Genomic DNA, 19,252 nt, shown 5'->3' with positions numbered 1-19,252 from the left:
TCTGAACCACTAAGTATTTACTCTCCAAATAAGTGCACATAACTGAGTCCAGGTGTCTTGGGGACTGACCATATAGATTCCCATTTTAGCTTTTAAACAGAATACAATATTTATTAAAGATAAGTACTCAAATGTACTAATAGGAAACAGGTTCAAGAGTAGCCACAGTAATTGTTTTATACCAGCAGTCCCCAAATATGGCAGGCGAAGATTTGCTCTCCTGCCGCTCACCTTCTGCTCTGTGGTCTGGTTCCTAACAGGCTCTGGAACGGTCTGGTCTGTGACCTGGGGATTGGGGACCCCTGACTTAGACAATTTAAAAAATTTGATCAGAGTTGCCTGCACATGATAACAAAAAATGACTGACTTTTGGTAATTCACTGGCAGTCCAATGGTTAGGATTCTACACTCTCACTGGCCAGGTTCAATCCTGTCTTGCGGCACAGCCAAAAAAAAAAAAAAGAAAAGACTTATACAGTCTCTCCTTTATGGATAATTTTTTTGTCCTTATTCTCTGTTCAGGATCCAAAGGCCCAGCAAGTACAGTATTTTCCTTTGTCACATCCCTCCCCCAAAAGAAAAAACGACTGACTTTCTAGTTGTTTTATTACTGTTTGAAAATTCTCATACACCATATACTCCTTTTTGTTTTCAGTCAGAAGGGATTGGTTCTATGCCTTGCTCTTGATATGTCACTTCTTTTCTTGGAAGAGATGTTTCTCAAACCATACTTCCCAGGCCAGCAGCTTGAAGGTCACCTGGGCACGTGTTATTAATGAACAATCTTGGCACCCTGGACCTACAAAATCAACAACTCTGAGAGTGGAGCCCAGCAACCTGTGTTCTAATAAGCCTTCCGGATGATTCTGATGCCTGCTCCAGTTTAAAACCACATTTAGTGTTTTTACATGTGGTTTTACTATCCAGACATGATTGATTAAGTCACTGACCATTGGCGATTGAACTCAATTTCCATCCCTTCTTCCCTGCCGGGAGGTCAGGAGTGGAGCTGAAAGTTCCAACCCTATAAATCATGTAGTTAGTTCCTCTGGTGACCAGCCCCCATCTGGAAGCTATCTAGGGACCCGTGTTGAATAATTTTATGTATCTACTGGACTAGGTCATAGAGTTCCCAGATAGTTGGCTAAACATTATTTCTAAAGTCTTAGAAGGTGTTTCTAGATGAGATTAGCGGTTGAATAAATGGACTCAGTAATGCTATTGCCCTTTGTAAGGTGGTGGGCCTCGCCCAGTCCACTGAGGGCCTGAATGGAACAAAAGGTAGAGGAGAGGAGAATTTGCACCTTCATCTGCCTGAATGACTGAGCTGGGACATCGCAATGTTTTCCTACTCTTGAACCAGGATTTATACAATTGGTTTTACTGGTTCTCATAATAAATCTCTCCATATGTATCCGTATAATGTGTGTATATATATCTATATATACATATATATTTTTTCCTACTATATATAATATATATACATATATATTTCTCCTATTGGTTCTTTTTCTCTGTAGAACTCTAACTAATACACAACTCCACCATGAGTCACCTTAGAGTAAACTCAGGTATGGTCAAAAGGGTTCATTATGAATTTAAAAAGAACCTCTTTCAGAAAAGTTTAAGGGTTTTAAGGGCTCTGTGCCAGGTAGTGGGGACAAAGACCAAATATATAAATATATATAATACCACATCTTCATAAAGGATACCTTGTCAGATTCCCTTGAGAGTGTCCTCGTTAGTAGGGAATAGTGATAGGTTCACAGGGGAATCTTGTAATCAGATCTCACAGCCTCATTTCTATGAGTGGTATCCCTCTGGTTTGTCCTGAGGACAATGAGGTTTGTGTTTGTATCCACTGCTTAGCTCTGGGACCAAAGTAGGCACAGGCCTTGTTGTCAAAGAAAAAGATAAACACACACCTAGCTACAGTCACAGGATGTGTTCCAGTCAATTGTTGGATGTGGAGGCCATGACCCCCGTCTGTGGGGTAAGCAGGACCTTCAACAAGGACTGGTGGGCGCCTCCAGATGGAGAAAGGAGAGAGCTAAATGAGCAGAGGCAAGAGAACTGAATACATGGTCAGAGCCAGAGCTGGAGTGTTGGCAGGGGTTGACTTGGCATGGTCATGTCATGTCCCCGTATCAAGGGCTGTAGGAGCCTTGTCATCAGCAACACTAACTGAAGAAGGGAGCTTTAGGGGCTTCCCTGGGGTCTCTGTGGTGGGGAATCTGCCTGCCAATGCAGGAGACAGGGGTTCAGTCCCTGGTCTGGGAAGATCCCACACACTGCAAGGCAACTAAGCTGGTGTGCCATTGCACCACAAATACTGAGATTGCGCTCTAGAGCCCAGGAGTTACAACTACCGAGCTCTCATGCTACAACTACTCAAGCATGCATACCTAGAGCCTGTGCTCTGAAATGAGCGAAGTCACAGCAATGAGAAGACCTCACACAGCAACTAGAGAATAGCTCCTGCTCCCTGAAACTAGAGAAAAAGTCTGTGCAGCAAAGACCCAGCACAACCAAAAATAAATAAGTAAATAAAATTTTAAAAAAGGGAGCTCTAGAGACTTGAAGTTTTTTTTTTTTTTTCCATAAGATCACCCTCGGAACAAGGCAGAGGGTAGACTTGGGGGACAGAACCATCATCAACTCTTCCTTAGTCTTGACTGCATTAACCTCCTGGTCTCTAGGCTTCCACCCAAATCATTCTGGGCACAATGGTCAGAGACTATCTTGAAGTATAAATGTGACCGTGTTACTACCCATCACAACCTTCAGTAGCTTCTCAAAGCCCCCAACTACTCCACATGGTTTGCAGGGTCATGCATCCTGCCACCCCTACCCATCTGTTCTGTCTGATGTTCCACGTCCCTCTCCTCCCCAAGCCCCACAAGAAGGTACAGAAGCTGTCTCCTCTCCCGGAAACCTTTTCCCCTGCTCCCTCCTCTCTCTGGCTCCTCTTCTGTATGGTTTCAGCTTAAATATGGCCTCAGAGAGGTCTTAACCAACTGCTCTGCCTAAAAGAAGTGGCCCCATTATTTTGTACCACTTAGGTTAATTTATGTTTTGCTACTAGTTGATGTATTCCAGGAGTCGGTCAACGTTTTTCCCAAAGATCCAGATGGTAGATATTTCAAGCTTTGTAGGCTCTGGGTTTGCCCCTGCAGCCTGAAAGCACTCACATATGAATACTAAAAAGAATGAGCAAGACTGCGTTCTGATAAAATTTTTTTAATGAAAATTGAATCTAATATAATTTTCACATGTCACGAAATATTATTCTTGTTTCTTCTTCTTTCCCCGCCCCCCAGCTCTTTAAAAGTGTAAAAACCATTCGTAGCTCTTGGTTGTCCAAAAATAGATGGGCGGGGTGACCCGCTGACCGTACTTTATTGGTTGTTTATTACTTGCTGACTCCTTCTGAATCCGCAAGGGAGTGTGTTCCACAGCAGGGAGCACCGGTAGAGCCAAAGCCGTGTCGGTTCAGGCCCTAAGATGCACCTACGCTTCACTCGCAGCTCTACGACACCCAGAGGCCACCACAGCTTATGCCATAGTGGGCGGGGTCTGAGATAGCCGTGCGCGGGGGCGGAGCCTTGAGGAAGGGGCGGGCCGAATGCAGGCTTCCGGCGGAAGAGCGCAAGAGCAAGATGGCCACTACCAAGCGAGTGTTGTATGTGGGTGAGCAGGCTTGGGGGCTAGGCGGATGGTGGGCGAACCGGGGCGGGAGTGGGTCGTGGCGTGGAGCTGGACAGGTTTCCGGACGCGGGAGGCGGCGAGCAGGTGTCTAGGTGGCATCTGTGGCGGTATTGCTTGTGTCTCAGAGAGTGAGCCTGAGACATAATTGCACCTCTTTTCGAAGCCCGCCATCCTCTAACAACAACCTCTTCATCACCTGGGCCCGGGGCGATGGTTGGAGGAATATTAGGGACCTCTGAATCCTCGCGTCCATTCATTTTACATTCACCGCAGCAAAGGCTCAGCCCCCACTCTTCAGGGAAAGAGTTCCCAGGCTAGCCGCCTAAAAATGAGAATAACCCCAATAGCACAGTTTGATGAGAGCTCTGGTGGGGACGGACTCTGGTGACTTAGGGCTCGGTGTGGGGAGAAATGACCCCTCCATCTGGAGAGGTGAGAGCAAGTTTACAGGTTGCGGTGACGCCGGAGATGAGCTGGAATTAGCCAGGTAGCGAAATAGGAGCAAGTGTGTTTACTGAAAGGGAGCAGCACGAGCAAAGGCCCAAAGGTGTGAAATAGTCTAACACTTGCAGGGAAATGTGTCGTTTTGCGGGGAAGCAAAGGGTAAGAGGCTGAAGAAGTGGGCAGGGCCTTGTGTACAGTGCTAAGTTTGTTCTTTATCCCGAGGATTAAGTACTTTAAGCAGGGAAGTGATGAGTTAAAGTCTGTACGTTCCCAGGATGGTACTGGTTGGCTTTGTGGAGGAGAAGGGAGGCAGTTATGAAGCTGTGGAGATTCTGGAGGGAATCTCCGGGCTAGATGAGGGTCTGAAAGGAGAGTGAAGAGTGTGCTTCGTAAGTAAGTGTGAAGGAGCAAATAAGAGGGATATTTATGAACCCAAAGGACTGAATGGAAAGATCCCTGCCCTGACAACGGCATGTTGATTTTACAGCAGGGACTTCTCAAGAGAATGGAGGACGGTAGTTCAGAAGGCACTTAATGTCTTTGCAGGTGGACTCGCAGAGGAGGTGGATGACAAAGTTCTCCATGCTGCTTTTATCCCTTTTGGAGACATCACGGATATCCAGATTCCTCTGGATTATGAAACAGGTGAGTTGTCTTAGTGTTTCTCATGCCCAGAATCCTCCTGCTAGGAAAGAACTTAAAATTTTTGTAAGTCATATTACAATACGTTCTAAATATGCTTTGGGCAGCGTGACAGTGATCTTTATGCAGAAGGACTTCACGGAGACGTGGGGTTGTGAGCTGAAGTATGCTTTTCAGATCCCATATATTGCATTTGAAGTAAGACAAGGTTTTCATTTAGCCAGTAGGAAGATTGGTTTCGAGCTACATGGAGAGCTGTTGTTTCAAACTGCCTGCCAGGCACTCTCCTACACCTGCTCTCTTCTTGGCAGCTGTGCTGCTAAATAGGGTAGCAGGAAAGCCCAGCTTCAACAATGGGGCCTCAGCTTCTTTGCACCTGAACTTTCCTTCAATTAGTATCACAGCTGCAGTTCAGTTTTCTGTCTTAATCTTTGTTGTCATTTTTAAGGTTGGAGTTTTAGGCCCAGCTCTAGAGTACACAACTAGTTTAGAAATCCCACTAGGGGATCATAGAGAGGGAATTTTGGGAGACCTATGTGAGTTAATTGATCATTCAAGAAAGCAGGCTTACTCAGCAACAAAACCAAGCAGCCCCGCTTAACAACAGCACCATATAGCAGTGACACCTGCATTCTGCTGGTTGAGGTCAGTAAGTTAATGATCCCTTGGCCGTGCTCCTGCTGCTGCTGCTGGTGCTAAGTCGCTTCAGTCTTGTCCGACTCTGTGTGACCCCCTAGACGGCAGCCCATGAGGCTTCTGTCCCTGGGATTCTCCAGGCAAGAACACTGGAGTGGGTTGCCATTTCCTTCTCCAATGCATGAAAGTGAAAAGTGAAAGTGAAGTCGCTCAGTCGTGTCTGACTCTTAGGAACCCCATGGACTGCGGCCCACCAGGCTCCTCTGCCCGTGGGATTTTCTAGGCAAGAATACTGGAGTGGGTCGCCAGTGCCTTCTCCTGGCCATGCTCCTGTGCACACACTAAAAACAAAAATATAGGGGAAAGGTGACATTATACTGAAACCCGAAATGATTTACCATATTTTAATATCTGTTACTGCCTTCTTGCTCATTTCCATAGTGCCATGATAGTCCTAGCGGGGCCACACAGGATCAAAAACTCCCCTACCCAGCATGTAGGAAGAATCAGTGATGGGAGACTCAAAGAATGAGGAAGAGGATAGTCGTCTTCTCCTCCTCACTTTTCCTTTAATTATAAAAGTATAGCCCAGGACTTCACTGGTGATCCAGAGGTTGGGAATCTGCCTGCCAATGCAGGGAAAATTCCACATGCCTTGTGGCAACTGAGATAGTGCTCCATAACTACTGAGCGGTGCTCCACAACAAGAGAAGCCACTGCAATGAGAAGCCCACACACTAGAGAGGAGCCCACGCAACCGGAGAGTAGCCCCGACTCGCCACAACTAGAGGAAGCCTCCATGCAGCAGCAAAGACCCAGCACAGCCAAAAACAAATAAATGAATTTTAAAAGTAAAAAAAAAAAAAACTGTACCCCACTAAGTTCTTGTCACAGCACCCTCTTGCCTGCCTCCTTGTATTTCTCACAAGCATCATATACTAATAAATGACTTTTTCCATGCCGCTTTGCCTCTCAGCGAATTCTTTTCTCAAGGAGACGAAAGAACCTCAGCTACATTAAGTCCTGAGATTGTTTTGTGGTTTCAGCAACCTGTGCTCTGCTGAGTCCTGAGACGAGTTGTATGGCTTCAGCTCTTATCATCAACATTGTATATGGATTTAACCTTCCTGGGACCTTTATATGTATAAAAACAATAAGGTTATGTTGACTCTGTAAGGTTAATTGGTTACTTAAACAAATGCTTTTGTGCACTTGGCCTTTCTAGTTGGTGTTGGTTAGATTAGCATTTTGCTGAGGATTAAGACTGAGCATCCTTACCCAGGTTTTAGGATTCACGACTTACGCACAGTTGATGTTCAGAATGTATGTTTGGAATGATTGATTGATAGGTTAAATGACTTCATTTTTCTAGCTGCCTTTCGTGCAAAGGTTAAGATTTGATTTGGCTTTGGTAAAGAATGCTGCCTTTAAAGATTAAAAGTATAGTTCATTATTTAGCTATGTTCACTACAAAACGGGCTTCCGTGGTGGCTCAGATGGTAAAGAATCTGCCTACAATGTGGGATAATTTCCTGGGTTTGATCCTTGGGTTGGGAAGATCCCCTGGAGAAAGTAAAGGCTACGCACTCCAGTGTTTGGGCCTGGAGAATTCAATGGACAGAGGAGCCTGACAGGCTACAGTCCATGGGTTCACAAAGAGGGGGACACGACTGAGTGACTTTCACTCACTACAAAACAGTTTAATTTAGTTGCTTAAAATGTTATTTAAACTAGAAAGAATCAGAGTAAGATACCTTTTTCCTAAATAGTGATGGTGTAGAATTTCTAGTAAATGGATAAGGCATGTGACTGACTTCACTTTCTTTGTGACCACCTGGCTTCTTCCTATTGCCAACATGATAATTGCTTGATATTGTCTGCCTTTTTTCAGAAAAGCACCGAGGATTTGCTTTTGTTGAATTTGAGTTGGCAGAGGTGAGAAAATTGTTATCTGTGTTAAGTATTTGGCTTGTTATTATTGTTACTGATTACAAAAGGAGCTGTTCTTCATTTGGGATTGGGGTTTTGGGCCTCATGCTGATGCTTCCAGAGAGATGAGAAACAGTTTGAAGGAAAGCTGCCTTCACTTAATGAAACCATGGGCTGTGATAAACATCACAGACCTGCTCGGTCCTGCCCCTCTCGCTCTGCAGAACTCCTGCAGCCCTGCTCATTGAGCATCTTTGCCTGGTAGCACTGGTGATACTTTCTTTGTCTTCCACTAAATGTGGCTCAGAGGTTAAAGCGTCTGCCTGCAGCGCGGGAGACCTGGGTTCGATCCCTGGGTCAGGAAGATCCCCTGGAGAAGGAAATGGCAACCCACTCCAGTATTCTTGCCTGGAGAATCCCATGGACGGAGGAGCCTGGTGGGCTAGAGTCCACGGGGTCGCAAAGAGTTGAACACGACTGAGCGACTTCACTTTCACTTTCAAATGGCAAATAGCTGAAGTCAGCCAGGAAGTGCACTTCGTTAGACACGTGCAACCTGGGTGAGGAAAAAAAAGAGACCTTTTTCTGTTGGATTGTTCTTTTGTTGTCATTTTACCAAGTATGTGTTTAGACACTACAAGAAGCATTTGACTGCAAACCTAAATTCGTACCTTGTCTTTTTTTGGCAGGATGCTGCAGCAGCTATTGACAACATGGTAAGGCTGGGAATCGTGTTTCTTACAGAAGTTGCTTTTTGGTGGTACAGAGGGCACTTAGTTCTACATTGGGTTTGCTAAACCTCCAAAGTTACAAGATTGCATCAGGAAGTACATATAAATTGTCATCGTGTGAAAATATTCACTGTGAATTGATCACTTATGAAATTGTCCTTTCTCAGATATCTTTCTCCATTTGATAATAATGTAAAGGCTAATCATCCTTGTTGACCAGTCTCTCACTGGCTGCCTGTGTCTAGGATAGGAAATTGTAAACAATGTAAAGTAATTGCACAGTGAAACTGCATATTTTACAAAAGAGGCAGGGTTTCATGAAGTGTTAGACCAGTTAACAATTGAGAAGAGAAATTTGATAAGGATAATGATAGGATGTGCTGCTGATCCAAGTGATTGGGACAGCCTGGAGAGCTCCTTGGGGCAATGATGTAGCTCTTGAGTGTGTGTTCCCTCTTCAGGATACTTAGGATTTTCACATTAGATAGGAAATGCAAAGATAATCATACTGTTGATAGGATTTTATTGGAAAAAATACTGCAGATGTATAAACATCCATTATATCTCTGTTCTTCAAATTAGGCCATAGTTTAAAAGCTGAATTTTAACTGTAAGAAATTTATTTTCATTAATTTCAGTTTCATCACAGTACATTCCCAATTTTTTCCCCCTTCACATTTTACCATGTGTTACTGTCTTTAAGTGATTTCACATTGAGTGACCTTTCCTGGTACCAGTTATCCTAGGGTAATAAGGCTTTCCTTCATTCCTGTTCTCTGTTTCCCATTCATCAACTGTTGTCCTCAGCTCTCAGAGTGAGATCACTTCTCATTGCTTAAGGCTGACCTTGACTTTTGAAAATGAACTCAGGTACTTGGAAATTGCATTTATCCTTGTAATTTCAGAGTACTCTGAAAACAGCGTCACTTTTGCTAGCACAGGTTATTACTAGAAAGAAAGGAGGTCAGATACTACTGCATATAAACTAGATATACAACAAGGTCCTACTGTATAGCACAGGGAACCTGTTATTTAATATCGTCTAATAACCTACAGTGGAGAAGAATCTGACAAAGATATATATATATATACACACACCCAAAACATTGTAAATCAACTATGCTTCAATTTTAAAAAAGAAAGGGACTTCCCTGGTGGCCCAGGGGCTAAGAATCCGCCTTGTAATGCAGAGGACGCGGGTTCAGTCCCTGGTCAAGGAATTAAGATCCTACATTCCGTGGAGCAACTAAGCCTGTACTGCAGCTAGAGAGTCCATGGGCCACAGCAAAGACCTCATGTGCTGCACCTAAGACTCAGTACAGCTAAATAAGGAACTAATAAAGTTGAAAGGAAGAAAGAAGAAAGGAACTGTATGATGGCTCCCAGGAGGAAATTCTCTGCAGCCCACGGGCTGCCTTGTGGCAGGTGTATAACTTGCTGTTAGGGGATCAGGGATTAAGGGAGAACAAATCATGAGCTTGTCTCAGATGTATCAGAAGTAAATGGAAAGCATCTGACTTTCTTTTAACCTAACAGTTTAAGCAAATGGATTTTCACACTTTTCAGAATGAATCTGAGCTCTTTGGACGGACAATTCGTGTCAATTTGGCAAAACCCATGAGGATTAAGGAAGGCTCTTCTAGACCAGGTGAGTGGGAGCAATACAGATGCCCATCACACCCTCCAGTTTGGCCTTGCCTGCCTTCCTGTCCCAGTTTTTTTGAAAGTAGGCACTGAATGCTTCTCTGGCGGACAGTAGTAGAGGATGGTTTACATTGGCAAAGGACATGTGCCACCTTTGTGGGGAAATAAAGAGTGTAGCTTCTCAGCCACGCCAGGGTAATTGTTTCCTTTATGAGAGAAGCCATGCCTGATCTCTCATCTGTCCCAGTGTTCTCAACATTCCTGGCAGGTTCCATCAGGGGCTGGGACTGGCAAGGGCTGCACCTTTCCCTGGGGCTTTTAATGTAGCTTTTTAATGTAGCCCTGCTAAGAGCTTGGAGAAGGAAATAGCAACCTACCCCAGTATTCTTGCCTAGAGAATCCCATGGACAGAGGAGCCTGGGAGGCTATAGTCCATGGGGTCTCAAAGAGTCAGACACGACTAAGCGACTAACACACACAAGAGCTGGACTTGAGGGCTGGCAGTCTATAAAAGATGGGAACTTGCCTGACACATGCGACTTCCCAAAGTGGAGACCTCTGGCCGAGAGGGCCACAAAACATGTTCTGCTTCACTGACCAGAGCACCTATTTAGCAGCTGGCTGATGGCTTGAGTTGGTTCTCATCTGCTCGCTTCTTTCCTTTTAGTTTGGTCTGATGATGACTGGTTGAAGAAGTTTTCTGGGAAGACGCTTGAGGAGAACAAAGAGGAGGAGGGGTCAGAGCCTCCCAAAGTGGAAACGCAGGAGGTGAGATTGCAGGCTGGCACTTCCCCCCAGAAGACTGTTTTTTTTTAGGTTTTTATGGAAATCTGTAAATGTATATACAAAAGTAGAGAGAATGAAAAGTGAACTCACAGTGTTTTGGTGGAGGTTGGTAATGAGTGAACTGAAGAGAAGCTCTAAGTCTCTCGACCTTGTGCTCTGCGTGAGGAGCTTCTCAGCTCTGCTGGGTTCTGTTCTGTGATTGTTTTTGACTAGGAGGAAGTATGAGGTGAGGAAGGGCAGTGAGTGGGCCTCTGCACCCTCCTGGTCAGTCCTCCTCCTTCACGCAAGTGTTGTGCTCCCAGCTCACCGTCTTTCTGTTCCTGACGCAAGGGAGGCAGAGGGGGGTGAGGGTACCTTCCCTGGGCAGTCTGGGCACAGGTGTGAGGTCCTCCCAGGGAATCTGCCTTGGCACTTCCTTCTGATTCTCAGTGCACCTCTCTAACCATTGCCTCTCCAGCTGCCCCTCCCCATTATAACTGATATTCTGGGTTTCTTTCTTGACTCATAATCTCTCTCCCCTCTCTGCCAAAACAGCAGCAGTCACTCTGATCTTTCACAGCCTCTCCTAGGCTCTTGGACTCTCCTGGCCTCTGTTTCTAGTCCTGAGCTTCAGACATTTCTAATGCAAGTCTTGCCCTCCCTCCTCTAATCTTGTTCATCCTGTGTTCTCCAACTCACTAACTTACCACTTTCCATCCACATTGACTCAAGCAGGAAATAGGCTAAGCAGAGTGCCTACAAGTGGTGTATAAAGCAAGGTCCCTGCCACCTCCATTGTGAGCACTTCGGTACTCCTTGCTTCCGTTGCAGCCAGCCTGTGCACACGCAGGGCTATGCACAGGGAGGGGATGGTGTTACAGAAATGGGTCCTTTTAACTGGATCAAGGTGGGTGACCTTGAGCTGGGGTGTGAAGGTGTTGAGAGTTGTCTGTTTGGGGCCAGAAAAGTGTTGTTTGTGAACACACAGGAGGGTGAAGGCGAGGCAACCTGATGTGTCTGAGGGAGTGTGATGAGATGACATGCCTGCCAGGTGGGGCTCCAGGTAGACGAGGCTGAAGTCTCCTGCCACTGGATGCCAAACTGGGGGCCATGGCCGTGGCCTTCACCTTCTACAGCCCAGGGCCTTCCCTGGCGTCACCTTGTTCAGCTTGCTCACTAGTTGGGTTCTCAGGTGTGTTCATTCACACTCGCTCTCCTAGTTGGGGAGTCAGGGCATTCTCTCTAACCTGGCCATTTCTCCTGCATCTAGGGAGAGCCCACTGTAAAAAAGGCCCGGTCAAACCCTCAGGTGTACATGGACATCAAGATTGGGAACAAGCCAGCTGGCCGCATCCAAATGCTCCTGCGTTCAGACGTCGTGCCCATGACCGCAGGTGAGCAGTTTTTTCTTTAATACAAGTGAATGTGTATTCACGGTTGGTTTGTTTGTTTCTTTTAAAGTACACACACACACACACACACTCTCTCTCTCTCTCTCTCTCTCTCACAGTATTGAAGGCAATAAATTGAAAACCTGAGTCTTTGTTCCTTCTCCATATCTAATCATACTCTTCAGAACTAACTACCGATAACTAACAACTTCTTGAATATTTTTTCATTTGTTAAATACTGAATTCTATTTATCCTTCTTTTAATCTAAATTTTATTATGTAGACATATAGTTAGGAGTGTTAATTTCATAGTTTGTTTTGAAAAACACAGCAGTGCCCCCCTGCCCTACTGCCATCCCCCAGCACCATTTGCTGCTTCTCAGAGGCAGCCAATTTCAACTCTTAGCTGATTCTTTTGATTTTTAACCTCCATATTTGTAGATAATAGATGTATGTTGCTACTTTCTGATTTTTTTGTTTTTTGTTTTAATGTCTTTTCATTTTAGACATCTATTGACTTCCCACTTGAGAAGATAAGGAATTAGCTTTTGAAATCAGTTTCCCAGTTCCTTCATCCTTTTATGCTGTTACCATAATTTTAGTTAGGTCACAGGTCATTCTATGTAAGCATCATACTGTGATAGCTTCTTTTCATACACAGCACTTTGTTTTCCCTGGAATTCATAATTCTCTTGTTTTCACATTTGCTTAGTATTCTGTACACATATTCCTGAGCTTTCCCAAATTTTCCTGCTTGTGTAAATCTCCATCATGTTCAAACACATCAGATATTTTGTCAGTTTCACTTATTCCTCCCTGGAGCCCTCTGACCTCCTCCGGCTTGGACCAGTTGCCTTCCAGGCCCATCTCATAGCCTTTGTCTTGGGATCTCCTGCTTTCGCTTCCTGTCTTGGGACCTCTGTTGTCTTTTTTGATCTATTCCCTCACTTTGGTAGAGGATATAATTCTGTAGCTTATGGAGAAAAGAACTTGGAGGGTCAGGTTTTTGAGACTGATGTGTGGAAATTTCTACTTTCCCACCTGATAGTTTAGATGTAGAATTCTAGAGAAGTCTAATGTCATTCTGATTCTTGGTCCTTTATACAAAACCTTTTTTTTTTTTTTTTCTGTCTAGAGCTGAGCTGTCCCAATATGGTAGTCACTGTCCACGTGTGACTCTTTAAACCTAAATTAATTCAAGTTATATAAAATTAAGTTTCACTTCTTCAATTATTCAGATGCTTAACAGCTGTTAGATAACACTGGTCTAGATGCCTGAAGGGTCTCTGTGTCCTGTGTTCTGAAATACTGTCCCCTTGGAGTAGATCTCCTTCCATCCATCCTGCTAGATACTCAGTGGGCCCTACTATACTGGTTTCTCTTGCTGCTGTAACAAATTACCACAGACTTAGCAGCTTACAAGAACATAAATTTGTTGCCTTAGCTGTTCTGAGGGCCAGAAGTCCAACACAGGACTCACCAGGCTAAAGGAAGATGGTGGCTGGGTTACCACATTCCTTACTGGAAGCTCTATGGGTAGATCTGTTTCCAGAGACAGTCACTTTGTTGACAGAATTCAGTTTCCTGCATCTGTAGATGAAGGTACCCATTTCCTTGCTGGCTGCCAGCTGAGGGCTAGTCCCAGCTTCCAGAGGCTTGTGGCCCCCCTCCTTTATCATCACAGCCAGCAGTGATTGATCCAGTCCCTCTCACGTTTTGAATCGCCTGCCTCCTTTCCCATCCACTTCTTTTTTGGGGGGTGGGTTGTCGGGGAGATGGAATATAATTGCTTTACAGTGTTTTGTTAGTTTTTGCTGTACAACAGTCCATCCACTTCTAACTCTCTCTTTCTGCCTTTAGCTGGGAAAGGTTCTCTGGTTATAACCTGTGATTATACTAGGCCCACCGGGGTAGTCTAGGCCACTCTCCCCATCTCAGTGTCTGGAACCTTAATCACATCTGCACAGTACCTTCTGCTGTGAGCAGCATATTCTCAGGTTCCAGGAATTGGGACATGGACATCTTTCGGGAGCCATTATCCTGCATACCACACCCATCAGTTAGGACAGTACTATCTTTTGAAAAGTTTTCCTTGAATTATTTCTTTACTGTTATCCCTTCTGATTTTTCTCTACTCATATTTTGGAACATTTTTAAATGTTCTTTTTCATAGTATCCCGTGCTTATTTCATGCATGTACTATCATTTCATCTTGGGAGATTAGTATACTAAAATTTCTTTTTCCTATACAGCTTATGTTTGAAATTATTTTTTTCAGTTTTTTTTTCTTTTTGTTTTTCTTTGTTTGTTATTGATCTGTTTACTTGTTTCAGTCTTTGCTTTTCACATTGGATGCCTTTCTCATATATAAGACTAGGGTCCTTAAAATCTGCTTGGAAACTCCCTGGACATTGGTAAGGCTTGCTGACTTAGGCTTCCTCTATGAGGTGATTCTGTCTTTCTGTTGGACCTCGGATATCAGTATCCCTGAGTCATAGTCTCTTGGACAGAGCAGAGGCCACAGAGAAGACTCTAGTCTCTTGCTAATGGTTCTATGTCCAGTTGTTTGTCATGGAGGGTGGGAGGTTGTGGGAGCAGTATATGAACTTCAGTAAATCTCCATTTGTCATCATGGTACCTCAACGCTCAGGTATGTATAAAGCATCCCAGACCAGAGACCCTCTGCTTTAACCTGCTGGAGGGTAAACCTCCCACCAGCAGCCAGGGCTAGGGAAGAGAGAGGATCTGGGGGCTAGCTACTTTTTTAAGTGAGCTTTCAACCAGACTTACTGCTTTTAGAACCATCTTCATCCTTGTCACTGAGGTTTTGGAATTTCTGCAGCAGAAATCAAATTGCTTCTTGGCTTTATCAGCTTAAGCTTCAGCTTTGTTAGGTCTGCTCTGTCAGTTATGGCTCCTGTTTGTCTTCTAGGTTCCAAAGATTTTTGTTGCTGTTGTCTCTTCTCTTGCTCCTTTTTAGGGGATAGTCATTTTATCCATATTTTAAGTGTATGATTTACTGGCGTTAATTGCATTCACAATGTTGTACAACCATCGCCACTATCTACTCTCAAAACTTTTGCACCACCCCTAATAGCAACTATACAGTCCATGGAATTCTCCAGACCATAATACTGGAGTGGGTAGCCTTTCTCTTCTTCAGGGGATCTTCCCAACCCAGGGATCGAACCTAGGTCTCCCACATTGCAGGCGGATTCTTTACTGTCTAAGCCACCAGGGAAGCCCAAGAATCCTGTGGATCTTCATGACCCAGAAATCGAACTGGAGTCTTACAGGCGGATTCTTTACCAGCTGAGCTACCAGGAAAGCCAAATAGAAATTCAGGACTCGTTAACAGTCACTCCCCTTTCTCCTCTACTCCCAGCCTCTGGTGATGGTTAATCTACTTTCTGTCTCTCTGAATTTACCGTTCTAGACATTTCATATACATGGAGTCATAACAGTAGTTGTCCTTTGATTTCTGATTTACTTCACTCAGCATTGTGTTTTCAGGGCTCATTTAGGTATCAGTACGGCTGGCTGATATTCCCTTGTCTGGATAGTCCACAGTTTGTTTCTCTACTCATTTGTTGATGGACACTTGAACACTGGTTCCACTTTCCAGTTATTATGAATAATGATACTGTGAACATTTGTGTACAAATAAGGATTTAAATCCCTGTTTTCAATTACTTTGGGTGCCTCCCTAAGACTGGAAATACTGGGTCATGTGGTAATTCTAGTTTGACTTTCTGAGGAACGACCAAATTACTCTCTACAGTGGCTGCACCACTTTCCATTCTCATAAGCAGTGTATAAGCATTCTAGTTTCTTTACATCCTCACTTGTTTTCTGTTTATCATAGTCATCCTAGTAGTTCGGAAGTGGGATCTCATTGTGGTTTTGATTTGTATTCCCCTAATCACTAATGATGTGAAGCATCTTTTCACATGCTTAGGGGTAGGGGCCATTTGTGTATCTTCTTTGAGGAAATGTCTGTGAAAGTCTTTTGTGTATTTACTTACTAGGTTGGTTTTTTGTTGTTGATTTGTAGGAGTTCATTGTATATGAACACTTAAGAGATGTGATTTGCAAATGTTTTCTTCCATTCCCTAAGTTGCCTTTTCATTTTGTTGAGAGTGTCCTTTGATGTCCAGAAGTTTTTCATTTTGATGAAGTCTCATTTGCCAATTTTTTGTTACTTATACTTTCAGTGTTGCAGTTAAGACATTGCCAAGTGCAAAGTCACAAAGACTTGACCTGTCTTTTTCTCTAAGATCCTGTTTGGTCTTTCTTTTTAAAAATTGCTTTACCACCAGTTTAGGGTGGAGCAGATCTAGAATGCATGTTTTCACGCCTTCTTTAAGTAGAATTCCATCTAATCCTTTGAGATAATCAGTATCTCAAAGGTTTATAATGAACATGTCATATTTTGAAATGAAAATATGAATATTAAACAAATATAACATAGTTTTTCAGAGTCTAGTTAGAGATCTCGTTGTTTGGTTTTTTTTGACCATGCCCCCGAGGCATGTGGGATCTTAGTTCCCCAACCAGAGATTGAGCCTGTGCTCCTTCCTTGGAAGCATGGACTCTTAACCACTGGCTCACCAAGGAAGTCCCCCCATTGGTTTGTGTTTTAATCAGGTGCCTTTTCCTTTCTCGGCCCCAGAGAATTTCCGCTGCCTATGCACCCACGAGAAGGGCTTTGGCTTCAAGGGCAGCAGTTTCCACCGCATCATCCCCCAGTTCATGTGCCAGGGCGGTGATTTCACCAACCACAATGGCACCGGGGGCAAGTCCATCTACGGGAAGAAGTTTGACGATGAAAACTTTATCCTCAAACACACGGGACCAGGTAGGATCCGGCTGGTGGGTGATGGTCGCTGGGCTGGGCTGTGGCAGGATGGCTGTGCAGGGGGGTGACAGGCTGTGGTTCTGGTCTCCTCCAGACCCCCACCCAGGGAACAGGAGAGGCGTTCATTCTGGCTGGAACGGGGCGAGCCTGTTTCCATCACAGTGTCCACAACTGTGGGAATAGCTTAAATTTTGTGGTCAGCCACTGTAAGCCCTCTCTTCTTCCCTCAACCCCACTGCCTGCCTCTCTGTCAGACTCTCTAGTAAAAAATTGCAGTGGTTGGTTCCCCAGCAACTAGAAAAAAATACAGAACTACACTGATATTTAAGACTGCAGTTCTCTAGGGGGCCCTCGGCAGCCACAGTAGACAGAACTCCCTAGTTCACGCTCAGTCCTGGTCAGAGACGACAGTGGCCGCCTTCACTCCCGAAACCTCCACGTCACCCTCTGCCCCAGCTGATGCTTGGCCTCCCACATCTGTGCACACCTGCCTGCGCTGACTGCCCCCCAAGTACAGGGGCTGAGCCACCTCCCCTCTGCTCATGACCCGGACCCTCCCCACCCCTCGCCCTTCGGAACCTGGTTCTGCACTCATGCCCCGCCGCTGCCCCCTGTAATGCCCGTCCCCTGCTCTGCTCGATCAGCACAAAAGCACACAGTGTCGATCTTTTCTTTGACTCACGTCCCCCCTCAGCTATCACCCATGCCTCTGGTCCCCTTTTTAACCGAAACTTCTTGACAAAGTTATCTAGGCTCCCTGCCTTTGGTTCTCTCGGTCCCCCTCTAGACAGACTTCAGGCGCCACTGGCCCACTGAAGGCACTCTTCTCCACCCGGCCCATAGTCGGCTCCTGCTGCTCGTCCCGTTCGCCCTCCCATCTGCAGGTGCAGAGGCAGCATCTGCACCCCCCGCTCCATGCCCAGGACCACCAGCAGGGTCAGGGGAGCTGACGGGCGCTTCTCTCCCCCAGGCCTGCTGTCCATGGCCAACTCCGGCCCAAACACCAACGGCTCCCAGTTCTTCCTGACGTGTGACAAGACGGATTGGCTGGATGGCAAGCATGTAGTGTTTGGGGAGATCACGGATGGCCTGGACGTCTTGCGGCAGATTGAGGTGGGTAGCTGCCAGGGCCCCTGGGGTACAGCCATGAATGTGGGAGAGCTGAATCGGGGCCTGGAGAGAGACAACAAGCTGCTGTTGGGGGGTGGGGGGTGGGACAGGCAGGGGGGTGGGTATCCCTGAGCCACCCTTACTCTCCACCCTCCCTCCCCTGATTCCTCCTCTTCCGTTCGGCCCACAAAGGCCCAGGGCAGCAAGGACGGGAAGCCCAAGCAGAAGGTGATCATCTCCGACTGTGGGGAGTACGTGTGAGAGGGGAGCTGTCAACCCAGGGCACCGGCACCCAAGGTGTCCCGTTGGTAGCGAGCAGGGCTTCGTGTCGTGGCCCTTCCTCGGGGTCAGCGTGGGACAGCTCCTATGCAGGCGCAGCCTGCGCCTCCTCTGGCTCTTCCTCAGGTATGGCCTTGGGCCCAGGGCTGCCCTCCCCACTGTGGACAGCTGTGCATGGCCTATCCAGGCCTTTGCCACCAGGGCTTCTCGTGGGCCCACCTGTGTGACTCCTGGACATTTTCTTTTGGTAAAATAAATCCTAGTTTTGGTACTACTGCCTCCAGCTAGTTCCTGGGAGTTGTCAGATGTCACCTATAAAGCTAAACTGTCCCCTGAGACGGATTGGTGAATGAATAGGGCATAATCTCTTCCCGACGGTTTTTCTTTTCTTCCCTTGGATGATTCCCTGAGATGCCGGGTGATACATCTTCAGATCAGATACCCTTGTCAGACCACTGTCAAGACCGTGGGCATCAAAGACAGTGGAAAAATTCCTGTCTTCAGTGCTTCCACTCCCGCATCACACTGCCGGCCTCAGAGCCAGTGAGTGTATTGCTCAGTCTCCGTGACGCATTTGCTTATTTGCTCACTTTCATTTTACAGATTTTTAAAAATGATACTTTATTACTCACAGTGCCTTTTCCATGCTAGGTACTATACCTGTTTGTCAGGAGACAAGGGGTTAGCAAACCCCTTGGTTCTAATCCAGCCCACTACCTGGTTTTATGAGTAAAGTTTTATTGGAAAGTCAGAGCCATTGGTTTACATATTCTTACTGCAGTGACAGAGTGGAGTAATTGGTGACAGATACCATATGGTCCCTGTATTAGAGTTCTTCAGAGAAACAGAACCAATAGGATGTGCATATGTGTACACAGAGAAAGATCCATTATACAGAACTGGCTCTACAGTTGTGGGGGCTGACAAGTCTGATAGCTGCAGGACAGGCCAGCAGCCTGGAGCCCCAGGGAGAGTCATGTTGAAGCTTGAGTCCAAAGACTGTTCTGAAGGCAGAATTCTTTCCCTCACAGGACCCTAGTCTGTCTGTCTTGAGGCCTTCAACCGATTGCATGAGGCCCACCCACACTGGGGGAGAGTCATCTGCTTTACTTGAC

At 45.6% G+C, this 19,252-nt stretch overlaps 1 protein-coding gene across 3 annotated transcripts; it reads left to right on the top strand.

Moving 5' to 3' along the window:
- Positions 1 to 3,589: 3,589 nt before the first annotated feature.
- Positions 3,590 to 18,409, top strand: PPIE (peptidylprolyl isomerase E). 3 transcript variants are annotated; one of them, XM_027537702.1, is made up of 10 exons: positions 3,590 to 3,690; positions 4,699 to 4,797; positions 7,322 to 7,365; positions 8,049 to 8,075; positions 9,657 to 9,738; positions 10,402 to 10,502; positions 11,770 to 11,893; positions 16,563 to 16,748; positions 17,719 to 17,861; positions 18,051 to 18,409. In XM_027537702.1, the coding sequence occupies exons 1-10, from the start codon at positions 3,660 to 3,662 to the stop codon at positions 18,117 to 18,119; spliced, it is 906 nt and encodes a 301-aa protein (XP_027393503.1). In that variant the 5' UTR covers positions 3,590 to 3,659; the 3' UTR covers positions 18,120 to 18,409. The 3 variants fall into 3 exon arrangements, with proteins under 3 accessions (XP_027393503.1, XP_027393504.1, XP_027393505.1); XM_027537703.1 differs by lacking the exon at positions 7,322 to 7,365 and having other exon boundaries at positions 18,051 to 18,408; XM_027537704.1 differs by lacking the exon at positions 7,322 to 7,365 and having other exon boundaries at positions 3,647 to 3,682; positions 18,051 to 18,408.
- The last annotated feature ends 843 nt before the right edge of the window (positions 18,410 to 19,252 follow it).

The sequence above is a fragment of the Bos indicus x Bos taurus genome, chromosome 3, assembly GCF_003369695.1.
Source record: "Bos indicus x Bos taurus breed Angus x Brahman F1 hybrid chromosome 3, Bos_hybrid_MaternalHap_v2.0, whole genome shotgun sequence".
Lineage (NCBI taxonomy): Eukaryota > Metazoa > Chordata > Mammalia > Artiodactyla > Bovidae > Bos > Bos indicus x Bos taurus.
Note: the sequence above shows the minus strand (reverse complement) of the source record. Positions and strands in the feature narration are given on the sequence as shown.